Source organism: Numenius arquata, chromosome 1 (assembly GCF_964106895.1).
Source record: "Numenius arquata chromosome 1, bNumArq3.hap1.1, whole genome shotgun sequence".
NCBI classification, from domain to species: Eukaryota; Metazoa; Chordata; class Aves; order Charadriiformes; family Scolopacidae; genus Numenius; species Numenius arquata.
Window position 1 is genome coordinate 75,246,623 of NC_133576.1, and position 22,944 is coordinate 75,269,566.

The 22,944-nt window shown below is 42.4% G+C and overlaps 1 protein-coding gene across 1 annotated transcript; it reads right to left on the reverse strand.

Moving 5' to 3' along the window:
* Positions 1-1,757: 1,757 nt before the first annotated feature.
* Positions 1,758-21,880, reverse strand: LAMP1 (lysosomal associated membrane protein 1). The gene is given in 10 exon segments (XM_074148573.1): positions 1,758-2,772; positions 3,399-3,569; positions 3,727-3,796; positions 4,611-4,733; positions 6,423-6,640; positions 10,399-10,560; positions 10,666-10,879; positions 12,237-12,352; positions 21,684-21,816; positions 21,818-21,880. Coding segments are annotated over 10 exon segments (1,410 nt in total). The 3' UTR covers positions 1,758-2,632.
* Positions 21,881-22,944: the final 1,064 nt, after the last annotated feature.

Consider the following 22,944-nt stretch of genomic DNA (forward strand, 5'->3'; position numbering starts at 1 on the left):
AACCCGTTTCTTGGTGTGAAGAGAACAACATACCTGATCTCTTTCCTGGCTGCCAGCGGCTGGCTAGAATATAAGCTTCTTCCTTTTTCCTCACTGCTATCACTTAAGGAACTCAGTAAATAGGGCAGAGTGCAGGGCAAGACAGCAATGAAGAAGGTGATCTTTAGCTTCACTAGCAGTTACTCTCTGCGGTGTATAAAAGCTCTTCAAGTAAAGGCAGCAAGGAACACGTACAAGGTCCAGGTTACAGAAAGCAGCCGGAAAACTTACTCTGTAACCACTCTTAGTTCATTATATGCTTATTCAGGATTTTGTAGCTCTAGCACAGTAGGTAACAAGTAATTTGACTCAAATCTAGAAGCAGCATTTCTCACTTTGTAAGTAAGATGCTGTACTTCTACTTTGTGCTGGCGTACCTGAGGCTGCAGTACAGGTGCTATATCCTCATCTACCTCTGTCCCTAAAAATTTTGGGAGAAACACTTGTAAAGATAACAAGCAGCACAATTCCTCCTTGACAGCATGAGACACCGGGCAGTTCCAAAGCTGTACCTTAATACAAGTCTAAATATCCTGCCCCAGCCAAAAACAATCAAAGCAGCAGCCCTGGCACTAAGGCCACTTCCAGCCCTGCTGGGGCCAGGTGCCTGTGAATTCCTTTATTGTCCTTGCAGAGCCCTCTCGTGGCCAAATCCCTTCCCTCTCCTCCTTGCGGGGGAAAGGGAGGGAAGACTGAAGAGAGGCCAGCAATGTGTGCTTTTTATGCTTCCTACTGTGGAAAGTCTCATCATCTACCACCACACTCCTTTTCAGACTCTACTCCAAGCTCTCTTCCTTCCATGTCAAGGAAGGCTTATCTCTCTTCCCCTCCCTCTGCAGACCGAGTTTCTTTCATTCCTCAGCAGGGAAAAAAACAACACAACTTTTCACACAGGAAGTAGATGAGTGCTCTCCTACACAAGTAAAGGCAGTTACTCAACAGTACGATTCCAAGCTCTCTCATACTTTATGGTACCAGACACCCATTTTCCTTGAGCACTGAACTGAAAGCACATCACCAGGTATTAGGAAATACTAGTTTATTCACCACTGGCAAAATCCAGTTTCCAGGTACTTTAAAGGTAGCAGGGCAGACATTCCAGAGTATCCCAGCCTTACTGCCATTTGTTCAGTTCTCCCTGTCAGAAGAATAGTGTTCTGTACAATGTTTCAGGGTGCCTTGGTTCCTGCCCTCTGTAGCTAGTGCTGTTAACACCAAAACATCACTGCAGGAGGGAGTCAGGGAAGCTTTAGAAGGTTCACTACCAAGCACATTACAACACACACAGTCCTCAGCAGACATGTGTTTCCTATTCCATGGTAAAAATCCAATTTCAAAATAAAACCTAAAGTATTATTTGCAAGTCCTTTAACGAGTATCTTAGCAGCACTTTCAGAAAGCAATGCTTAGCCTGGCAGACCAATATCGTGACATTTCTCAGCAAGCAGCAATTTAACAGAAGGGTTAACTTCTCCAGATCTCAGGCTACACAGAAGCTGTACCTGTTTCCAGACACAAAGCCCCAAACAAGGAGCTGTTCTGAAGATGCAAACACAGTTAAGCCTCACATTTGGGCCACAGGGAAAAACCTTAAACACTTGTTTAACATAACTCCACACTAAGGATTGGTTAAAGCTTCCAAAGTAAAGCCAAACCAAAACTTTAGTACTTGCCGAATGACCAAATGTTTTTAAGAGCAATCAGCAACACTAAGATATACAGAAAAAAAAGTGTCTTTATTAGCATTGTTACAGGCAATGCATACATAAGAACTGATCCTTAAAGTGTACAACCCCCCAGCCAAGTTTAAAGCAAGAGAATCAGCAGATTGAGATCTATATTGTACACATGTGCAGTAACAGGATCTCTCTGGACCTTCCAACAGAAGAGACAGAAATCACTTTACAAAAAAAGGTAAATAAAAATAACACCCATTTTAAAAAAGTACCAGCTCCTAACAAGCTGGCAGAGCATCAAAAATATCAAACAGAGGAGTTGTCCAATCATAAAGAGTTCCTGTAAGGTTTGAGTATTGCGTTGTTCACACCCTGCATATGCCAGGCATCGAGTTTAAAGCTTAGTAAAAAATACACACCTAAGAGACATGGTGGAGTTTAGATTTTAAATTTCAAATTTGTCAGTTGTTACTAGATTTCTTTAAATGCATCATCAGTATAGCTATCATCATCGCTGGATGGCAGCGGTACAAAGAATAAACCTTTTCCCTTTGTTACGAGTTCTGAAGTTGAGTCAGTGTGAATTAGCAACATCCCTCTCTGGAATCTTTAGCTGACAATACCTTATGCCAATTCCAAAAAAGCACCCTTAAAAACTTTTAGCTTGTTTCTAAGTGGGTAAATATTTAAACTAGTTAGCAAAATTAAACACCAGAATTTCCAGAAGTTATTTTTGTGCATAGTTAAATGCTGCAAGATGATTTCACATTTAATAAAGCAGACTTTAAGAAGCAGCAATTTGCAAGAAAAGGTGTTCCCTTACAATATCAATCTTAGCTCAGGGGAAATGTGTGGGTTTTTTTTTTCCCAGCTTCTTGCAATTGCTTTTCATCTACACTGGGTTTTAGTGCAAGTCATTAAATTGTTTGATATCCAGCATGGCTCCTCTTTCTCCCAATCAAGTAAGCAATCAAGACAATTAGAACAAGACCAGCAAGGGCTGCACCAACTATTATAGGGATCAGCATGTTGTTTTCATCCAGTTGACATTCTTCCACTGAAGAGAAAGAAAAAAAGACCTGCGTTAGGCACTAGTGCACCAACAAGATCGCTATATCCAGAACTCAATCTTCTGCCCTCAGCACATTGATAAAACCAGCTCAAGTGAACTTGTAGCTTAGCTTGCCCAGAACCCAAAGGAAGCCAAGCCCACTAACTAAGATCATTCAGGATGAAATCTTTCTAGTACTAGTTGTATGCACAATATAGAGATTTATAATAATTAATTCCTTCTCAAGAGCTGTTACTGTTATGTACAGGTTCCGTCATCATAAATACATCCATGCGACTCCCCTAGCCATTTTGCTTTAACCACAGTCTAAAAGTACAGCATTAACTAAAAAAAAGTCAGGAACTTCCCAGAACTTTGCCCCTTTCATACAGTTAGGAGGGAAAGTTAGTGCTCTTCGTTAACCCTTCTCTGGACCAGAAGGAAGTAGTCCTAGATATTTCAAACCTTCTTACATACTTTTCTTACTAGTCCCAACAACATCTGTAATAGGGCACACAGAGACTAAGCTCAGCACCCACAAGCTGACATTTGACTACAGAATATTACATGTTTATATTGAAGTACACTTCACAAATCCTAGGTTCCCCCCTCCCCAAATGTAAACCTCTTACCTGCCCCAAACTTGTCTCCATCAATCTTGAAAACCTGGACTTGAACGTTAAATACATTGACAAGGGCTTTGTCCGTGACCTGGAGATTCTCCTCTGCGCTGCACTTGTAGGAGTTCCCTACTGTAGCTCTCAGCTCACTCATGCTGTTGTTCGATGCCTCAAATTTTGGAACTGTGTAAGAGAAAGTCTTATTACAGAATCCTGAAGAGCAGTAGCTGTAAGCTCGTAGAGCTTGAATTCCATGCATCCCAGATTTTCTGACGTTATTTAATGCAGGCAACCCTTAATATTTATAGTAGTCACTGAAAGTAAACTTAGAAGTCCCTACCTTTTGCTTCAGAAGGCAGAGTCGTGCTTACGCTCACACCTTGCAGGAAGAATTTTTCAGCACTTGCATTCTTTTAAAAAAGAAACAAGTAGTTATTTAAGCTCATGATGTACAACATAAGCTGTTAACATTCCAGATCAATTCTGCATGCATTTTGAGAAAGGTTTTTCAAAGGGTAGTCCACAATTTGGATTAGCATCCAAAGGAAGAAGCTTGGTTGCACCTTTTAGAGAGAAAAGCTACTGGAGGTATGCACCTTAGGGAAAATGACTCTGGGGGAGGGGAGGGAGGCAGAGAAAGGGGGACTGTCACCCCTCAAGACTGCTGACTTGACCTCCACACTAAAGGTATAGTCTCACCCATGCCTTAACCAGGCTAGTGTAATAATATCACCTATGCTACAGATACAGCTTTAAAGGAGCTTGGTATCCCACAGAGATACGGAGCATCATTTAAAAGCAACAGATCCAGATGATCGCATTTGATCAATCCCGTGAATATTAAAAGCAGCACAGAGATGACACATACAGTGGATTCAGCCCTCAAGGGTACACAGCTCTAATACAGCACCGAGGCAGGGCTATGGGAAAGAGGATTTCCAACCATCATAAGACAAGCACACATGGCTCTTGGGCTGTACACAGAATATTAATGAGAACTTAAATCTAGTTCCAGACTTGTACGATTAGATGAGATGCCTATTTGTCACAGGCTATTCCTACTGCTATTTCCTTCGGCTATTCCTAAATCCTAGTGCTGAAAACAAAGGAATTACTTACTCCCCTTCCTGTAGTTGCATCTTTTTTCTCTTGTACTTGCCCCAATTAGTTTTCCCACATGAGAAGTCCTGCCAGACCCTACAGGCTTTGTCTAGAGATTCTTACCAGTGCAAAGCGGAAGATAACCCTTGTTTTGTCAAAAGTCAGATTCAAGAAGGCAGACGTATTGTCACATGTCCCAGACGAAGTTGTATTATGTGGTACGAAATTCAGCAAATCCAATCCCATCTATGAGAAGAGAATCAATTGTGACATTTGAAGAGACTAAAACATCACCATACATTCAGTCGACTTCTAGCTTGCTTGTACTCACACGCATACAGTGTTGTGCTTGCCCACACGTTTTACAGACCACTGGGCAGATACATGTGCAAGTTACCAAGGCTGGTACAGAACAAAGGGCATCTTTGCACACCTAATGAAGCTTTCCCCAGCCCTGACTAGCCAATAACCTGCTGCCTTCTCCACACTAAACTTCTTCGGTCTTAGCAGCCTAAGGAAAAACATTAGTAACCACCACTATGCAGGGGGCAACAAGGCATAAAATACTGCTTTGACATATTCAAGGGAACTGCCTGTAAGCATGATCATTTCGCACATCAGTTCAAAATGCTTTAGTTTTGCCCATGGTACATGATTTTATACTGTCCTGTATCTGAAGAACTCTGTGGGTTAAATGCACTTGCCAAACAATCCAACAGAAACCTTCAGTAGCTCTTAGTTGACCCTTACGTGACTGGAACCTATTTGCCACCTCCTCACTGGTCATTACCCTAGAAATCAGCTGTTCCAGCAGAGCTAGCTGTGTCCTGTAGCACGGCATTCTTACAGAATTTCACACAATTACGGTGGCTAAAAACACAGTCCATCATAACCGGCTACTGTACAGCCACAGACCAGCTATCAGTGCTCATGCTTTTACCTCTCAGTCATCATCATCATGATAAATGCCACAGATTCCTTCTTACCACCACATACAGCATCAAGTAGCTAAATCCTATACAGACACCACCCTCCTCACACCAGGTCCTTTATCACCAAGATCCAACTTAAACTACAGAACAGCAGTCATAATTTATTGCCAGCACTTGTCCTCGTTACCTCAGATTAAGCCACAGGATAGGAAAAAGCAGCTTGTGATCAGAGGTCCTTATAACAAAGCTTTACTGAACATAAAGGTTTGCTGACCCTTGGTTATTGTTTCCTACTGAGGGCCTTTAACAATCCTTTTGGGATTACACTGATACCTTTGATTTACTGGTTAGTGGATAACAGGTTTATCAATGGGGCTAGCAAGTTGGGCCTTGCATCAAAAATGGAGGGACAGAACCTGTGCCAGGGCTGGATCTTACATAAACCATGTAGCATTTTTTGCTGTTGAAATCAGACATTAAGAAGCTCTTAAGCATTAAAGTCAAACCCCAGCCTCCTCAGCACTGGCTGGAAGTTAACTGAGACACAAGCCTGTCCAGTTTTACAGTAGTAGTAATTTTCCCTTCTAGTAGTCATTCACTCTGTTCATTCAGGTACCTCGGGCTAATTTGTTGTATTTTATATAACAGTTTAAAAATCTTGTTGAGATGGCATCTCTGATAACAGAATTCCCCCTACTCCTATCTTTAGTAATTTTTACTGCTCCTGCGGAATGGCTGTATACACATACTGGATTTGACAGACAAGTTTAATACTCTCAGTAAGAGTAAAAAAAAAAAAAAAAATCTTCAACGACCACTTTCGGTAGAAGAAAACCGTTTCAATCATCATTGGTCTAGTCCAAGTTAAGCAATTCAAAGAGAGGACAATCATGGATGAATACTACAAAGAACTGGGATTTTTGAAGAAAAAAGTTGGCCAATAATAATTTACCAAGTTTTCTCCAAAGAAGGAATCTGAAGGCTTTGAAGAAAGAAAGTGTACCTTTTCATCTTTTTTCAAGTAGGTGATATTAAGCTGTAACCCCATGTAGGCAAGTACACAGGTTCCATTTGGACCAGTCACATTGTATTTACCAACTGTAGGATTTGAGGGTGATGCAGTTGGTGCTGGGCTAGTTGTTGGAACCTGGCTGGTAGTCTGTTTAGGAGTTGTAGGCACTACAGCAGTAGTAGAGACCATATCTTCAGCACATTCTGTCTCTGGAAAGAAAGGAAAACAGTCATTACCAAACAAAATGAAGCTGTGGGATGCTTTACTTTTTTAATCATCAAGGGAAAGGAGGACACAATTTAAAGTAGCTTTTCCTAATAAAAAAATATAGTAAAAGCTGAGAAACACAATGGTAAAGCATTACCTAAAGTCTTGTTGAAAAGTTTGAGACACTTTTAAAGCCTGGCATGTGAAAATGACACCTCTGCTGTTATTTACAGAAGTTCACGGTGACCGCATGTGCTTTTATTCATGTCTGTCATTTCACTTCACGATCAAGTCAGGATAAATAAGATACTGCTATGCTGACATCGTTCCTGCTGCACGTTCACAGCAAGGCTGAGATGACTATCCTTCAGACACTCTGGGCACTTGTGTGCTAGAAACAGAGGAACAGTTCTCCTGCCCGCTGTTAAAAGTGCTCTCCCAAGAGATGTGGTGTTCTGCTTCCCCTCCCTCCCTCAGTTACACTTCCAGTTTGTGAGGACCCTATGTCATTATTTTGGCAATACCCACATTAACATTAGAATACCACTGGACCTCCCAAGTGTTCATAAGAGTGTTGCAGCTCTTCTGCCCTTAACAAAGGGATTCTAAGACACTGCTTCTGATGGCAAATGTTTTGCTACATCCTCTCCCTTTGGGTCTCACATCCATTCTTTCCTTTAGTCCTGCATTAGTAGCCACCCACCGCCGCAGGGTAAGAAGGCTGAACGAAGATATAAAACTGCCTTCTCTTTTCATCCAGTTCAGCAGCAACTTCCAAGGCAAGAAGAAAGAGAAAGAACAGTGACTCTGATTTATTTACCAGAGTACTCAGAAACACCTGGCAGTAAGACCTTAACTTGATCTGGAAACCAAGAAGGCTCCTGCATTGAACATCTAAGCCAAAACCAAAGGTCACAGCAAAGACAGTACTGTAGCAGAGGCTTTCATGGTCTAAGCCAAGGTCATCTCCACATGTCAGGGATAACAGCTTGCAACTTTATAAGGATGACAACAACTGCAGCGGCAGTCAATTCTGACTCAAACTTTTATCAGCAGGCCCTTTAATCCATACATACCTTGCAGATACTAGATGTCTAAAAAATAGCCTCTGAACTTAAACAGCAACTTAACTTTGTGAAACTTTCAACTACGGCTCAAAGAAAAACTCTAAATCATACCTTCTGAACTCACACAGACTCTAACATAGCACACTTTCCTATTTCTACTCCATTTTTGGAAAGTCAAAGAGCAGAGGGAAGGTGGATGAACAGAGGAATAACCCTAGCTTTTGTAGACTTAACAGATACTGGTTAGATCCCCAAATGTGTTCATTTCCTAACAAATAAATCAAACATCAGCTTTACTTGGTACTTCAGTGGAGAATTTCCTGCCATCTGCAAGATCCCAACACATACAGCCTCTTACTCAAGTTAGCAGAGACAGAAACAACCAAATCACTTCAAGTGGAAGTTTGTCCTAGGGTGGAGTTTTGATATTTTTACTGAATCGATTTACAGCATAACTCCTAGTAACTCTTCAAGACAGATTTGTAGATGAAACAGATTCTTACATCTTTCTGACAGTTACAGGAAAGCAGCTGACAAAACTACCAACAGATAAAACTAAAGCCTCCTTTTCTTCAGAGCTGCAGATAATCACTACTACAACCTCAGTCACTAACTTCTAGGTACACTGACAGAAGTTACCATTATTAGTGACGCACACATGCACTGAACACTGACTCTTCTTCCCTTCAGTGAGCCTTGCCCAGATCACCAGCAGAAATATCCGTTAATGAAGGAGTTGCAGGGAAAAAAAGGTTAAGGGAGAATTCCAGATCTAAAGTTTATCAATAACTAGCTGCCAAAAGGACACAGGAAGTCTCAAGCCTACAAGAGTGGAAAGAAGGAACCTATCTGGAAAGAGCAAGGTATTTCAGGGTCTAAAAAAAGAATAAAGTGAGAATTCTTTAACATCTGAATTAAAAAAAAAAACAAAAACACAACAACAAAGAGATATAGCTCATTGTGCAGTAGGAATAGGAAAAAAATATCTGGGTGCAGTCCCAAGAAAGTAATAAAAACTTAGGGATGATGATAATTTAAGGAAAAAACTGAGCACGGCACTATGGGCAACAGGAATATGGAAACAAACAAACAAAAAACCAAGTAAAATACCCCCCCAAAACCTTGAACTCAGACCAAACAGTATATATCCCAGGATCATAGGAAATCACATGTTTTTTCTGAGGATCAATAGTTTCATCAAAACAGTGATACCACAGGATGGAGAAAAGCGCTCCAGGGAAATGATCCTGGCAAATTAAAGTGTGCATATTCATCTAAAAAGAAAAGTAGTAATTAGGATTAGCAAAAAAACCAAATGATGACAAACTTGTGTTGCACAAGGAACACCCTTATAATACAAAATAATGCAGTATTGATTTTTTTTTTTTAACCGAAGAACAGATAATAGGTGGTGTTAAAAGGAAAATTATTACACAGTAGGGAGATTTTATTGAAGCTGCATAGAAGTTTAAAAAACAGCTTTTCCTAATATCGTGGCTTATGTTCAAGCCTGCTGACAACTGACCACTTACCATACTTATCCAGGATAACTACTGGATCAAGAGATCATTTAAAAAATGAGATAGTTCTGAAGACTGTAGTAATGGAAATCAGGTTTGGTTTTTTTTTTTAAAGTTACAAATGTAGGTCCACATCTTTGCTGCAAGCTAGTTCACTAAATGGAAAAGACTCATCAAGAGAATGATGCACACTGAAATCTGAGCCAGTCATGTGAGGCAGCCATAAGAGAAGTCAACTCCAGTATTACCATGCATCAGGCAAGGTATTTTTCAGAGACACGGGACAACATATAGATATTCCCGTAGAAGGCGCTTTTTCCAATGTATCCATCACATGCCAGCACTGACTACCCTAGTTTTTAAGATTCATTTCAACAGGTGCATAAATGAGACTAACAACATAAGACAGAAGAGTTTTACGTTTCCCAGAGAAGCTCAGACCTCTTACTTGTCCCAAAAGTAAGGCTAAGATTTATCACTCCCTGAGATACCACAGGGGACCAAACATCAAGAGCCATGTAAACTGAAGAGTGTTGCCACAAAAGCAAAGGACACAAACACACCATGAAGTAGTTCGTCTTCTAATCAGTATAGCAGTGAAATTAAAAAATGCTTTTCAATACAAGCAGTCAGGACAAAAAGTCATTTTGTGATTGAGCCTGACAGAGAAAGAACATCACTGTTACAGCTTATATAAGGCCTCCTGTAGGAAGATGTACATAACTGCTCCCTACAGACAAGTTGTCTATTGTCTGCCATTATATCCCTGATTTTCCCTGGAGCATACAGTAACTAGTTCAAACTACTTTGGTAGAGGCACAGTACTTGGAAGTTATCAGATATTTCTTAAACGAGGATTTTGGCCATGTGCCGAGTCAACGTACTGGGTTTACAGCACATGTTTACACCCATAAATACTCATGAACAGAAGGAGTGTTTCCTAATACCTGTACAAAACCCATGGGAACACAGCATGCTATCTTCTAGGCATGGATGCTGACACCCCTACAGAGGAAACCTAAATCAGGTCTATTCATTTCAAAAGATGCTGCTATCAGAGGTTTAGATCCAGTTTGTACCTGCCTAAATATGATTAGTCAGGACTTAAAAAGAAATATTCTATTATTGGAAATATTAGCTCACCAAGTACCTTTTCTGCTACAAGATACCTACTGTTCACACTGAAAGTGCCGTTTGTGAGATAGGCTTCCAAAGTAACATTGCTAAAAGTAATGTTCACGTTCTTCATATTGACTTGCTTGGAGTTGATGCATCTGTATTTTGTGCCCATGTATGCCTGAATAATAGTTTTGTGTGATACTCTCTTTATTTCTCCTGTAAAAAGATTACATTGCATTAGTATGTAACAGTGTTTACCGAAACAAATCAGAATTACATCTGGGAGGGTTAGACAATGAGAACAGGAAGTTTTCATTTTACCTGCAGTTGAATTATAGAATAAAGTTGCATCTGACAGATTGTAGTGGAAAACTAGCTCTTCGACTTGGTACTTGTCTGCATTTTCTGAGAAATTCAGGCTTAATGAATGTCCTGCTCCAAAACCCAATACCAGGAGCGGGTGAGATGTGTTACCATTACCACATGAGCTCTGTTGCCCTACTGTAGCATTTTGCGGAAGAAAGAAGTATGCAACCTGCGGGTCAGAAAATGAAACACATGTAAATGGGACGATGTAACAGCTTTTCCTTACTGCTTCTTAAATATCCTACGAAACTGTTATAAAACATACAGTTGACATTCGTATACACTATAAGATGTCTACTTACACACCTGTATATAGCAAGTAGCACATTGCTGGCACTTGCATTTCTATGAATATCGTTCTCTGAAATTTGAGGACAAAACAGCACCTCTGAGACTTTTTTCCCCTGCTGAACTAGCACTGTGAATTCGTAGGTACTTCTGTACTAGGCAAATCAAATCTGATGTGCTCTGGACATGTGAAAAATGGAAGAATTTAAGCTTTGTTTCTTGTAGTATAATTGAGGAAGAAGAAAATCAAATGGTACAGCCATAGTTTGTCTATAGTACTTTGAGGCCACTACATACTGAGAGATAACCTGGTACCTGAAGACCAATACAATGTTTACTGGAAAGTTTTGAGCTTACTACTTACAAGAAGAAACAGCCAAAAGCATGTTATGAAAGCAGTCACCTCTGAATGCAAACTTGCATACCAGTATCAGCAGGGTTTCAGACCATCAGCACCACTGAAAGAGGAGACTATGCAATATAAAACTTTCAGCTGAAGTCACATACAGCAAGTGCACCACTGGCAAAGTAGATAGATTCTTTAATCTCGCAATACAGTGATGGCTAGGAAATCAACTTCAAGAGTGCCTCGAAACATGCAACTGCAATGAGATTATAAATCCACAATTCCTGTTCAGTAGTAAAGAGACCAAGAAAGTAAATGGAACAGCAGAGTATTTGTCAATAAAAATCCTTAACTTTCCTTTAACAGGCTTTTGCTGTTAATATGGAACAACTTGTATGCACTGCACTAGTCTGTAGGTACACTGAAAGCTAGGGGTTTTCCCCCTGAGACGATCACTGATTTCAGGGAATTTTCAAAGCTACATGCCACCGGCCATTTCAGTTCAGATTTAGTCCATGTAAGTATGACCAAGTTCACCAAAAGGCAACTTGTAGCAGTTTCACCTCTACAGCTCCAATGAAAGCCATTTTAGCTACCAACAGGACTGGTGTGAAATTTCAGTCACATGTAATTTCACACATTACAAAAGTAATTTCACACATATATTGTTTGTGGTGGTTTCAGGCACCCTTAACCCTGTTAAATGAGAAGCAACATTGGTAATAAAGAAATGAAAAGTTGATACAACATGACTTGGGAGGGGGGAAGTATTTACTGAAGCAGTTTTTTCATGTTTAAATATTTGTTCAAAGCTTAAATACTGCATACGTGCAGAAAAACCACACAGTTTATAAAGACAAGTTAGAGACAAGCAGTGAGATAACCCCCTTACCTCTTTTTGCCCGCTGCTTTTGTATTCCACTGAGAAAGCTACTATCAGATCAGCGATTATGCAGACCTTACCACTTGAATCTTTCACCTCAAATGAAGAGGAAGCCTGTAGAAAGCCTGTTAAGAATGACAAGTGGTTAACCTGGTATCACGTAAGTTTTTATTTTTGATGCTAAAGAGACACATACGTACAACTGTACATTTTAGGAGTACATCCTAAACAGCAGTTGAGTTTGGAAACTTGAGTGTTAACAGTATCTATATTAGCTTGGACATCACTAGTACACAGAGGACAAATTTAACACCCCATTTATAAAAAGACAAAGCCACCCAAACCAAAACTGTTGACATGCTGTGTCCTCAGAGGGTAAGAAGAACTTGCAACAAACATCAGCCATGCTGTTCAAGGCAGCTACTCAGTGTTCAACCTACACAGCAACTATTTCATAAGCTTCAGCCGGAATTGACTTAGCATACTTGATCCTGCATGCCTGTAGCCCCCAGCCTTCCCCCCACAGCACACCACGCAGCCTTCATTCCTGCTGTACCAGGACATTCAGCTGTACATGCACTGAATGCAGCATTTAGAAAGCTTGGATTGACTGCAGATGTTTTGGAGGGACTGCCAAAAATAGCACGATGGAGCGTGCCACCCTTGCCAGGACAACTTCTCTTTACTGTCATCACGCTCTCTGCGCTTGAGAGGAGGATGGGGGCCAAGACCTTGACACAAACTGAGGTTATGTTTTTCTGACTGGTTTAAGCTAACCTCAGACTGAGCTGCTGACAAAAGCACGCCTTCCTCCCTCCCCCCCACCACTTGCTCCCCTCCAGCCCTAGTGCTCAGAGCACTAGTACAAGTGACCACACTAGTACTGACTCAACAGGGCAAGAACATGTGGCCAGAGGAGAACAGGATCATCCCTTCTGACAGCAGCATGGACTTAGACCAGCGTCCACTGACAATGAAGCTGCACCTAGGGCATGCACTGCTGCAGGTTGGATACAGCCAGAAATCTGGTTCTCTCATACATCGTTCGCAGTAAGGGCTAACTGGAGAGTGCTCACTGGACAGTGCTCCTGTACCTGAAATCATACCAAGGTGTTCCAAGTTCTTTATTGTCAAGAATTTTTGTTTTTCTAGTTCTTAATTAATCACACACACACACCTGAAGCAAACCTCACTGCAAAAAGCCTGCACCATTTTCATGCTAGCACTTTATCAGCTTGCATTTGTAACAACTTCACTCTTGCAGAAAACCTGATAAAAAAGCTGCCGCAAGACATAAACCACTATCTCAAGCAAGTAAGCTGTAAAGAGTCAAACATGCTAATCCATTCAACTGCTGATAGAGCAAAAAGATCCAGCTGAGGAATTATTCATTATGTAGCTTCCCTCCCCAAGAAGTTTTCAAAAAGCAAATCCCAATTTAAAAACTTTTCGCTATAAAACTATGGTGCATACAATTGTGTTAAGACAATTATTAGGAAAAACTGGACTTTTGTCAGCTGGACTTTGGTCGAAGGTCCTTCAGTCGTAGGAACACATTGGAAAGAATTTCTCTGGCACTCAGCAAGTATTTTCCCTTGTTGCCTTCCCCTTAGCAACAATATATCCTCCCCCACCACCAAAGGGGACCAAAACTTAAGCTAGAATTCATACATTTTACCCAGTTGTTTAAAGAGTCTAGACTTGAAACCAGAGATACAAAAGAAAGAAATTGCTTAAGAATGGATAGTGTAGAAAACTGATATTTCAAAGCAAAACTGTCTTACCTTTGCTTTTATATCCATCTCAATGTTCAATAAGGAACATATATTCACAAAGCTAATGTTATTTATTGCAGTTCAAAGCAGTACTAAAAACAGTCAATGTTCCTCCGCATGGAAGTTCCAATTTGCAAAGTTTCCTTCAATCTGAATTTACATCTGGAACTTGTTTACATTTTAGCCAAGCACTTGTTTTCGCAAGAGCAAGCTGCTTACACTTTCTTGAAGATTTCTAGCACAGCTTAGATAACAGTATAAAAGCAAGGAATAAGAGTCCATGGCTACTTGAACTGACACTACCAGTGGAAAACATGCTAGAATGAAAGCATTCAGCATTCTTGCTGACTACCTTGTTTGACAGCTATTAAAAATCTTTGCAATTTTAGAGCTAAAAATAAACAAGGAATAGGCAGTAAAAGAATGAAAGAAGAAAAAAAAAAAAACAGTTTTAAAAAGAAACACAGAGAAAATAAAAGACTGAAAAACAATTAAGAAAAATGTTGCTGACCGAAAGGAAAATGTGACAAACCTGCCCATTACAGATGATTCAGAGAACAACAAAAGACAATGCAGAGGTACCAGAAAGCACCAAATGGAAGACAGATTCTGGGAATGAAGAGCTGGCAAATTACCCTCAGCAAGTTTAAATAATAGAGAATAAGGGGTGTGAACAAACAGTAAAAAATACCACCTGCATAACTACTAGATTTTTGCAAGGTGAAGTCCACACCATGATACGAATCCTGATTTTGTCAGTGTGGTAAAAACACTGTAAAACCCCATGCCTCCTTAAGAAATGTTCAGCAGCTGCTGGATTTGCAGTGTCAGTGATGAGATGGATACACCGAGCACGAGACACTGAGCTGTCCTCGATGAAGTGGCAAGAGGGCTGTTTCACTTCAAATAAGCCAACATGCACAAGGGTGGTGATCAGAGAGCACTGTGCTGCAGCATCATCCGCTCCCATGGTCTTGTAGGAATGCAGATGAAACAGTGAAACATAAGGGACACAGAGGCAAAGAAAAATTAGCAAAAAACCCCACTGAAGAACAAATCAAGACACTGAAGGAAAGAAGGTCCTGCCTACTCTTCTCTCCAGCCAGTTTAAGGCAGAGGAACAGCTCGTTGGGTTTGGCAGGAAAGCAGCTGTTGAGTTTGTGAAGGCAGTTTCAGTGTCGACTAGTGATTAATGCATGAATCATCACCAGCCCACAAATAGTAAGAGCCTACAGTCAAAATGTCAAGAATACAGAAAACTGATGTTGAATCAATCTGTCCTGGGAATATTTCTAATCAAGTTACATAAAGTATTGCTCAATTTTATCACGGCATAACTACAAGTTGAGAATCCTGCTTGTATTTCTCATAACAGTATCATTCTTTGTTAAAACACAAGAACCGATACAACCTCTAGTTTCTTAACTTTAGATGATCTTAATAAACTGCAGCACCCTATGTGACAACTATCTGTGGCAGAGCAAGTGCAGCACTTCAAATGCACACAGCTGAACAGCTCTTAGACTTCTCAATAGCAAAAAGTTAACTTTTGTGAAGTTCATTATTCATTTGTCTGGAAATACTACATTACGGATCTCTAGTAGAGAAAACATGAAAAATGTACTAGCAAAGAAAATTCACTTAGTTCAGATGCTTCCTTTGTACTCCAATAGGTTCCAAAAAAGGGCTGTTTACATATTTATTCTAGCTGCATATTTTTAATTGAAAATCATAAGATAATCTCTACCTTTACTCCTCATTTCTGAAAGTATAATCTCATGCAAGAAAACTTTGAAGGTAAAACTGTTGAAGCAAGGCTAAATATTTTACTTGAATTAAATACAGCATCCTTCCTTATCTAACATACCTACATCAAAAAACCAAGCAGAGTATATTAATACCCTGAGATACAATAAACAAGTCAAACAAAACTACGACTTTCTTGACGATATAACAATTTTTCTGAAAGAAACCTACTGCAAAAAGTTAAGTTGGTTTTAAACTGAAAACTACAAAGCTAACAAAACAGTCTAGAACATTTGAACAATCTAAATCTGAGCCCTTTTGAATATGGCTCTCAGAACGGCAGGATTCCCCATTTCTTGACCACACAAAGTTGCTTTCAGGTTTCAACCTTTTTATAATTGAAATCCTGTTAGCCAAGTACAACTACCCTTGGGTTACTCTCCCATATAATGGAAAGCTGCTAAGGGAGAAAGATTAATGGTTGTTGTGCTCCAAAAAAGCAAGCATTTATTAACGGCAATTGTTTACACTGTCTGCTTGCAGAGAGGACTTTACTTACTGTAGTTAATTATTTACTTTGTGTCCGATTTTTATTAGAAACACAGAACATTGACAATAAGGATCTCAAACACAAAAGCTACTTGTATGCAATTTGGGTTTTGTTACAATATTCATGTTTCCTGCACGAGTAAAAGCCTTTTCAGTATTTTTCAGCCTCCCTCTTGGAAGAAAGGGCAGCAAGCCATCCAAATCCACCTGTGCACATATTCCACATCATCGGTAGTTTAAGCAATACAGGTATTCAGTGGATGGGTCTGTTTGCAGTTCCAGTGAGTGACTGTGGCCTTAGGGAGGGAAAGCGTGGTTGCAGCATAGCCCAGCGAACTGCTCCCCACAAGCGCCATGACAGTGGTTCAGAGTATCACACCCACAGCCTGATCACGCACATCAAAGACTCTCCTCGGCTACAGCCTACCCTGTAATTACAGCACGGCATACTCTGACGGCAAAGGGATGCTTGCTGACTGATGCCGGCGCTGCACAATCACTCTGCACCTAAGCTACAGCATTGCTGTGCTGCCCTGCACCTTTGCCCAGATGTTCTTTGGGTTCTAGATAAGAAACACTGGTTCTTATCTAAAGGTTACTTTTCCATTGTACATGTGAAAAGAATTGCCCAGTAATTCACTCATTCTGATGGTTCAGAAGGATCCTGTCATCTAAGTGCCATTTTATGAACAAACTGGTGACCTTTGTCACCACTTCAGACTCCTAAGTCTATGCCAGCGAAAAGAATGGAAAAAATCCCTGAGGAGTCATGCGCTCCTTTAATCACTCATCTTCTAATGTAAGCACCACTCCAAGAGGGAGACCTGGTACAAGTCCGTTCTCAGAAGGCCAAGTCAAGATCACTTGCCTAGGATCCAGGATCTATACTACCTTGGGATAGTACAGAAAAAACAAGAACCTAAAAAAATAATATATTTTTTGAAAGATCACACTATTTGCCAACCCTAAAACTTCTGTGGAACAACAGAAAGCGGGAAAATCCCTTGACAGACTTGATGTATGAACCACTTCATGTGAGACAAGATAGTCTTCATAAAATTATGAGTTATACCTACCTGTCACCAATGGACTCGGAAGGCTGGCTATCTGGAAAGCATAGCTGGAAAAGACAAGGCTGGACTCATTTCAACTGCTGTTGGACACGCCTGAACACAAACAGTAGCAGAAAGGGGGAACAGAGTTTAATTCAAGGATGGATGAGGGCACTTTAGGGGAGAAGAGAATCAGCTGCACTTGTGCAGGCAAGCACCTGATTATATCAAGTTCCTGATCCAACCCTAGAAGATGCATCCTTGCCAACTAACAGGGACAAATTCACACAGGCTCAGATTATGTTTTTGATATTGTTGGTTTCCCTCAAGGCACTAAACATTTTGTTTCTCAATTCAAGTTCACAGATGGATAACCTCTGTCTTTATAAACAAATTCATAAAAGTACAAAAGCATTATGAAGGAAAGGCTATTTAGCAGTTGTACACTTGCCATTTGGCCAGAGAATTGCACAATTGCATCAAGTTTAGTCACATGAAGTTTCTTTACGGTTTCCTATCTAGAGGAAGGAAGTCCTGGGATGGCTCTACAGCAACTGATTACATGAGTCCACCAGGAGGTCTGAACTCCCATGGCTAGGCCTTTTTCAGCATTCACACAAGCTCATTTTGCACTTGCTCTGGTTAGTGCTGCTGTATCACACCACACAGCTGAGACACATCCTTCAAGGTAGCTGGCAACGGTTTGGAGGAAGGAGCACTGTGTTGACAATTTAAAGAGAAAGTCTCCCCAGAAGAGAGGATATTAGAAAAAAAAGTTAATACATTAACTGCCTCAGTAAAACCACTCTCCTAATCCTATCGAGGAGAGAGTAGAGCTCACTCCTGTCAAGGAAAGTAAAGATATACTGGTGTTCCCATATTACACAGACTGAGTTCTGCCTTGTTAAAAAATCAGAAGCCACTGAAGTTTAACAGAAAAAAAAAACCTCAACGTATTAAGTGCAGACTACTGTGCTCATGCCTGAACACTGACTGGAGAGGGAACAGCTAGACAACTGCTTAGAGCTGAACCATATTTGAAACTCTGTACTCTACTGCCAAGGGACTACTAACTCTCACACTTTGACTTACAGTAGAAAAAGTGGTACTGACAGCCAGTGGTGCTCTCAAGTGACAAAGAAGGTTAAGAAGCTGTTACCCTTACACGGAGGGGAATACCAGTCCATCTTGAAGTCAGGTGTACATTTCCAAATCATGGAAGCCTGACACACCAAAACATAAGATACACTTTAAAATAGTACACCTATAATTTAGAATTAAGATAATGTAATGAAGTGTTCAATAGCTGTTGTAACTAGTGCCACTCACATACCCAAAAGGGTCTCCTGCTACGCTAAGAGAATAAATAAAAAAAAAAATTCATTATGGCACCAAGCTTTCTCAAAGAATTTCCAAATAATCATGTCTGACTTGGGAGAAAAGACAAACTGTTGCAGTTAAGCTGCAACAAGCAAAAGCGAGGTGGGCCTTCCTAGGGCTAGAAGTAAGCTATCTTTAAGACATAGAAAGGCTTAACAGAGATAACAGTAGTCAACTTCTCAATAACATACCCATCTTTTCTTTGAGTAGGGTTCCTCTGTACCTAGGGGTAATTCTTGAGCTTATCATCTGCTGCTGATTAGAAATCATCCTATTTATTACAGAACACTCTAGAAGTGGGTTACACCAAAAATGAAACTTTTAAGTCAGCCTGAACAGGAACCTCAGGAGAATATCTCAAGAGTGGTGGGTCAGGGAACCGGTGGAGTTCTTACTCGGCAAGTAAGAATTTACTCTACAACTCAAAAAAGCTGTCGAAGCCAAAGCTGAGCACATTATCACATGACAACAGGCTTGGGACTAGCACAGAAATTCAGATCCTTAGAGATTGCATCAACACACTTAAAGAACCTACCAAGCAAATACTATGTTAAGGGAAGTAGGTGGTAAAACAATGTTTCAGAAGTCACACAATGTAAAAGTGGTTGTATTTCAGGAAAACTACTTTATACTTGGTCTCAGTTCCATACAGCTAGTAATGCCAAAAATGAAGAAAACAATACAACACCAAGTTACTCACTTGCTGGAATTCATTATCCAAGTTTCTCTCAGCCACCCCTACACTTGTAGCAAGGTTTGAAATTCCCCTTCGGACTAGAGTTGTGCAATAGAAACACGTGGATTATGTGTCAATAACTCTGCAATGGCATCACACTACCTTTTCAAACTAATTTTTCCTTCCCCAAATCTCAGACACTTCATTATTTCCTCACTGAATCCATGCCTGACTCTAAACTTAGATTTTCAAAAATGTATTCTCTGATGTGTCTGTGCAACCCAACTGACCCATCATGCTCAGCAGCAGACAAGCACCATCTTCCTCCACATTTCAAAACACAGCAGCTAAGTTTGATGGGAGGTACTTCATTTCCCATAGCCCCCTTTTCGTGTATTACCTAAATCTTTCTTTCATTCCACAGGCACATTTGATGTTCATGAGGAAATTCATCACAAAACGCTTAATGCTGACACAAGAAATATTCAGCTTAATGCTTGCAGCTCAATGTGAGTGGAAAACTAAAACAGTAAGTGAGGTGTGGTAAGGTATTCTGGAGGGAAAAAAACTTTTCTATTGTCCCGAAGTCAAGGCATTGTCAAACAAGCTTTCACATGTGACCCACCCATGCTAATCCTTCAGCCTCCTGTGATCATTACCTTATCCTCATCTGTATTCACTCAGATGGCTAAAAGGCTGCAAACAAGCTAAAACTGTCAGAATTCAGGTCATATCTTCTCATTATCTCCTACTCTTCTCTCTCCCTCACTGCAGCCCAAGGCCTATGCTCTGGCAGAAGACAGCAGAGGCTATCTGTCCTCCAAGGAGGGGTCTCTATTTGCACCACAAAGTTTTCCCCTGAGATTGTAAGATCAAGTTATGTAGAAACACCCAGCTACTAGACACTGGTACAAAGCCCCGACTGTCAGTAAATACTTACTCTGTAGTAAAATAAACATCTGTTGCCTCAGCTGCAGAAAACCAACAAATTTTACATGCCAGAAAGTGACAAAGCTAATGCACCAAATTATGTCTGTAACTGCTAATTAAGCAGTGTAAACTACTACAGTCCTAGAAAATATTATCTGTGGTACCACTTAAACATGCAGGCTGGTCAGAAGGCAAACAAAAGCAATTCTTCATTTAAGCCATATCTATATTAAACAAGCTATACAAAGAATTCTCACTATAACAGCAGCTCAATGCACCTAAGTTGTCAAACCTAAGAAGCAACTCTGATAGCACTGCAAATCACTGTGCTCACTAGACTGGCTCACAATAGCTAGATATCTGAATTGCTCGGTGCCCCTCGTGAGTGACATCTTCCAGGGTCAGTGAAAATGATGTACCATCAACAATGTTAAAGATATTTATTACCAAATAGAAGAGTTAGAGGAGTTTCAAAGGCTGTCATAATCTCCAAAATGACAGCAGATAACCACTTTCAACTGCTGCTTTATTCAGGAAATACTTTTGCTAGCTACCAAAGAAGTTTCCTTTGCTGCCAAAGCCACATTTCAGAAACCTGATAGTGTCGCATGATGTGGCTTTCAAGTCAAGAAACCTAAAGCAAGGCAGTGATCAGTAAACAAGCCAGACGCACTTCCTCATAAAATAGCCTTGCCGCATTAACAAACCTTCTCATCAAGGCACTAGTATCTCTCCGCTTCAGCGAGATTTCAGGTTTCAGTTAAGATACGGCAGGATGAAAGCCATTAAGTAATGGAGCATTACAGGCCCTGTAGAAACGGGTGACTTCCTAGCAATGACATCAGTAGTTCCTGCGTTTCCATGCCTCCTGAGAGGTAAAGGCATATTTCCAGGTTCTTCCCGGAGCGCTGCCCCTAGACCCAGTGCAGATGCTCCGATGAGCGTTCCCGGGCGCTACACCGTTGCCCCCACCACGGCAAGCGCAGCCGCCGTCGCCTTCCCTCTGTCCTCCCCCTTGCACCTCCCGCAGCTCACGGGGGTTCTCGCTGCAGGGAAGGAGAAGGACGACCTCCCCCCCCGCGGCCAGGCCGCGGCCCAGCCGGGTACCGCCGCCGGGAGGCCTGGTGCGCACCCCCTCCCAGGTCAGAGCTACCGCCCCGGAATGGCAACAGCAGGTGGGAGCCGGCGGTCGGGTTTCCAGTGACAGCCGGCGCGCAGGTGCCGCGTCCAGTGGTGCCGCCGCCGCCACCGGGGCCGCCGCAACATCCCGCCGCCCCCCCCTCCCCCGCGCTGCGTTCCCCCGCCGGGCGCCACAGGCCGCGGCCGCCACCCCCCGCCCCGTCCTTACCGAGCAGGGCGGCCGCCGCGAGCAGCCCCCGCGCGCCGGGGGCCCGAGCCATAGCGGGGTCAGGGGACGGGGCGAAGCGGCACCGGCGGGAGGGCGGCGGCGAGGAGGAGGAGGGGGGGGGCGGCGGCGGGGGGCGGAGAAGGCAGCAGCGGCGTCGCACCGGGTCGGGAAGGCTGGCGACGGCCCCGGCCGGTCATATGGCTTCTGACGTCACCCGCCCCGCCCCGGGGCCGTCACGTGACCAGTAGCAGCGGGCGCCCCCCGGGGAGGGGTCTCGCGAGAGCAAAGGGGCGGAGCTCGCGCTCCCAACGGCCGCCCCGCTGAGGCTGGCCGGGCCCCAGGGCCGCGAGGCGGGCGGGTGGGGATCGGTACCCGCGCAGGGCCGTATGCGTTTGGGGTGAGGGGGCACGGGTGCGTGGGGAACGAATCTACGTGAGGGCGGCTGGGGGGTTTTCACGCGCGGGTGGCAAGCACGCGGGGCGCAGGCCTGTCCCTCGGCACGGGGGTATGTGGCACCTCGCGTCCCGCACGGCCGTGGGGTCGCCGGCGGGCACTTCCCGCCCGCCATCGCATGGAGGGACACAGGCGCGTACGCTGCGCTGTCAGGCCAAGCTGCTGCGGTGCAGCCTCAGGCGCCGCGCACTGCCAGCACCAACCTGTGGGCCTGGGGCTTCTCAGGGTTCCTCAGCATCGAGGCCCACCATGGGCTGAAGTCAGGCTTGGCCCTGGGGCACTGCCAGCCTAGCACAGGCCACCTGCCCAGCCCTCACCTGAGGGACGTGTCTTTGGCAGTGGGCATTTCGAGGTTTGGGGTCTTTGCGAACTGTTGTATGTCTTATCCCTCCCTGTGACTCATGTTGGGCGAGAGCTGTGGGGAACATCAGAGTCCAGGTCAGCCTTACCAGCTCTAGGCGTTTAACTGTGGTTCCCAGTTGGGAATGCAGCGCTGACACCCCTGTCTTAAAGGGGAGGTGATAGAGGAGCATGAGAAATGGCTTCAGTGAGCAATTAAGCCACCTAAGTTCTATATTGCTTCCAGAATATGTTTATCGCCACTGAATTTAAAGGCAGTCTATGGTGAATGCAGTCATCTTGCCTAGAATTAATCCAGTCCAAGCTGTATAAAAACAGTGGAAGTTAATGATCTGTTTTCTCTGAAGTGATGCATCTATATATACCAGTGTATACATATAATCCATGTGTCTATTCCAATCCAAAACAGGGACTGCTAATGACTTGTGGTTGCATGGGTAAAATTAAT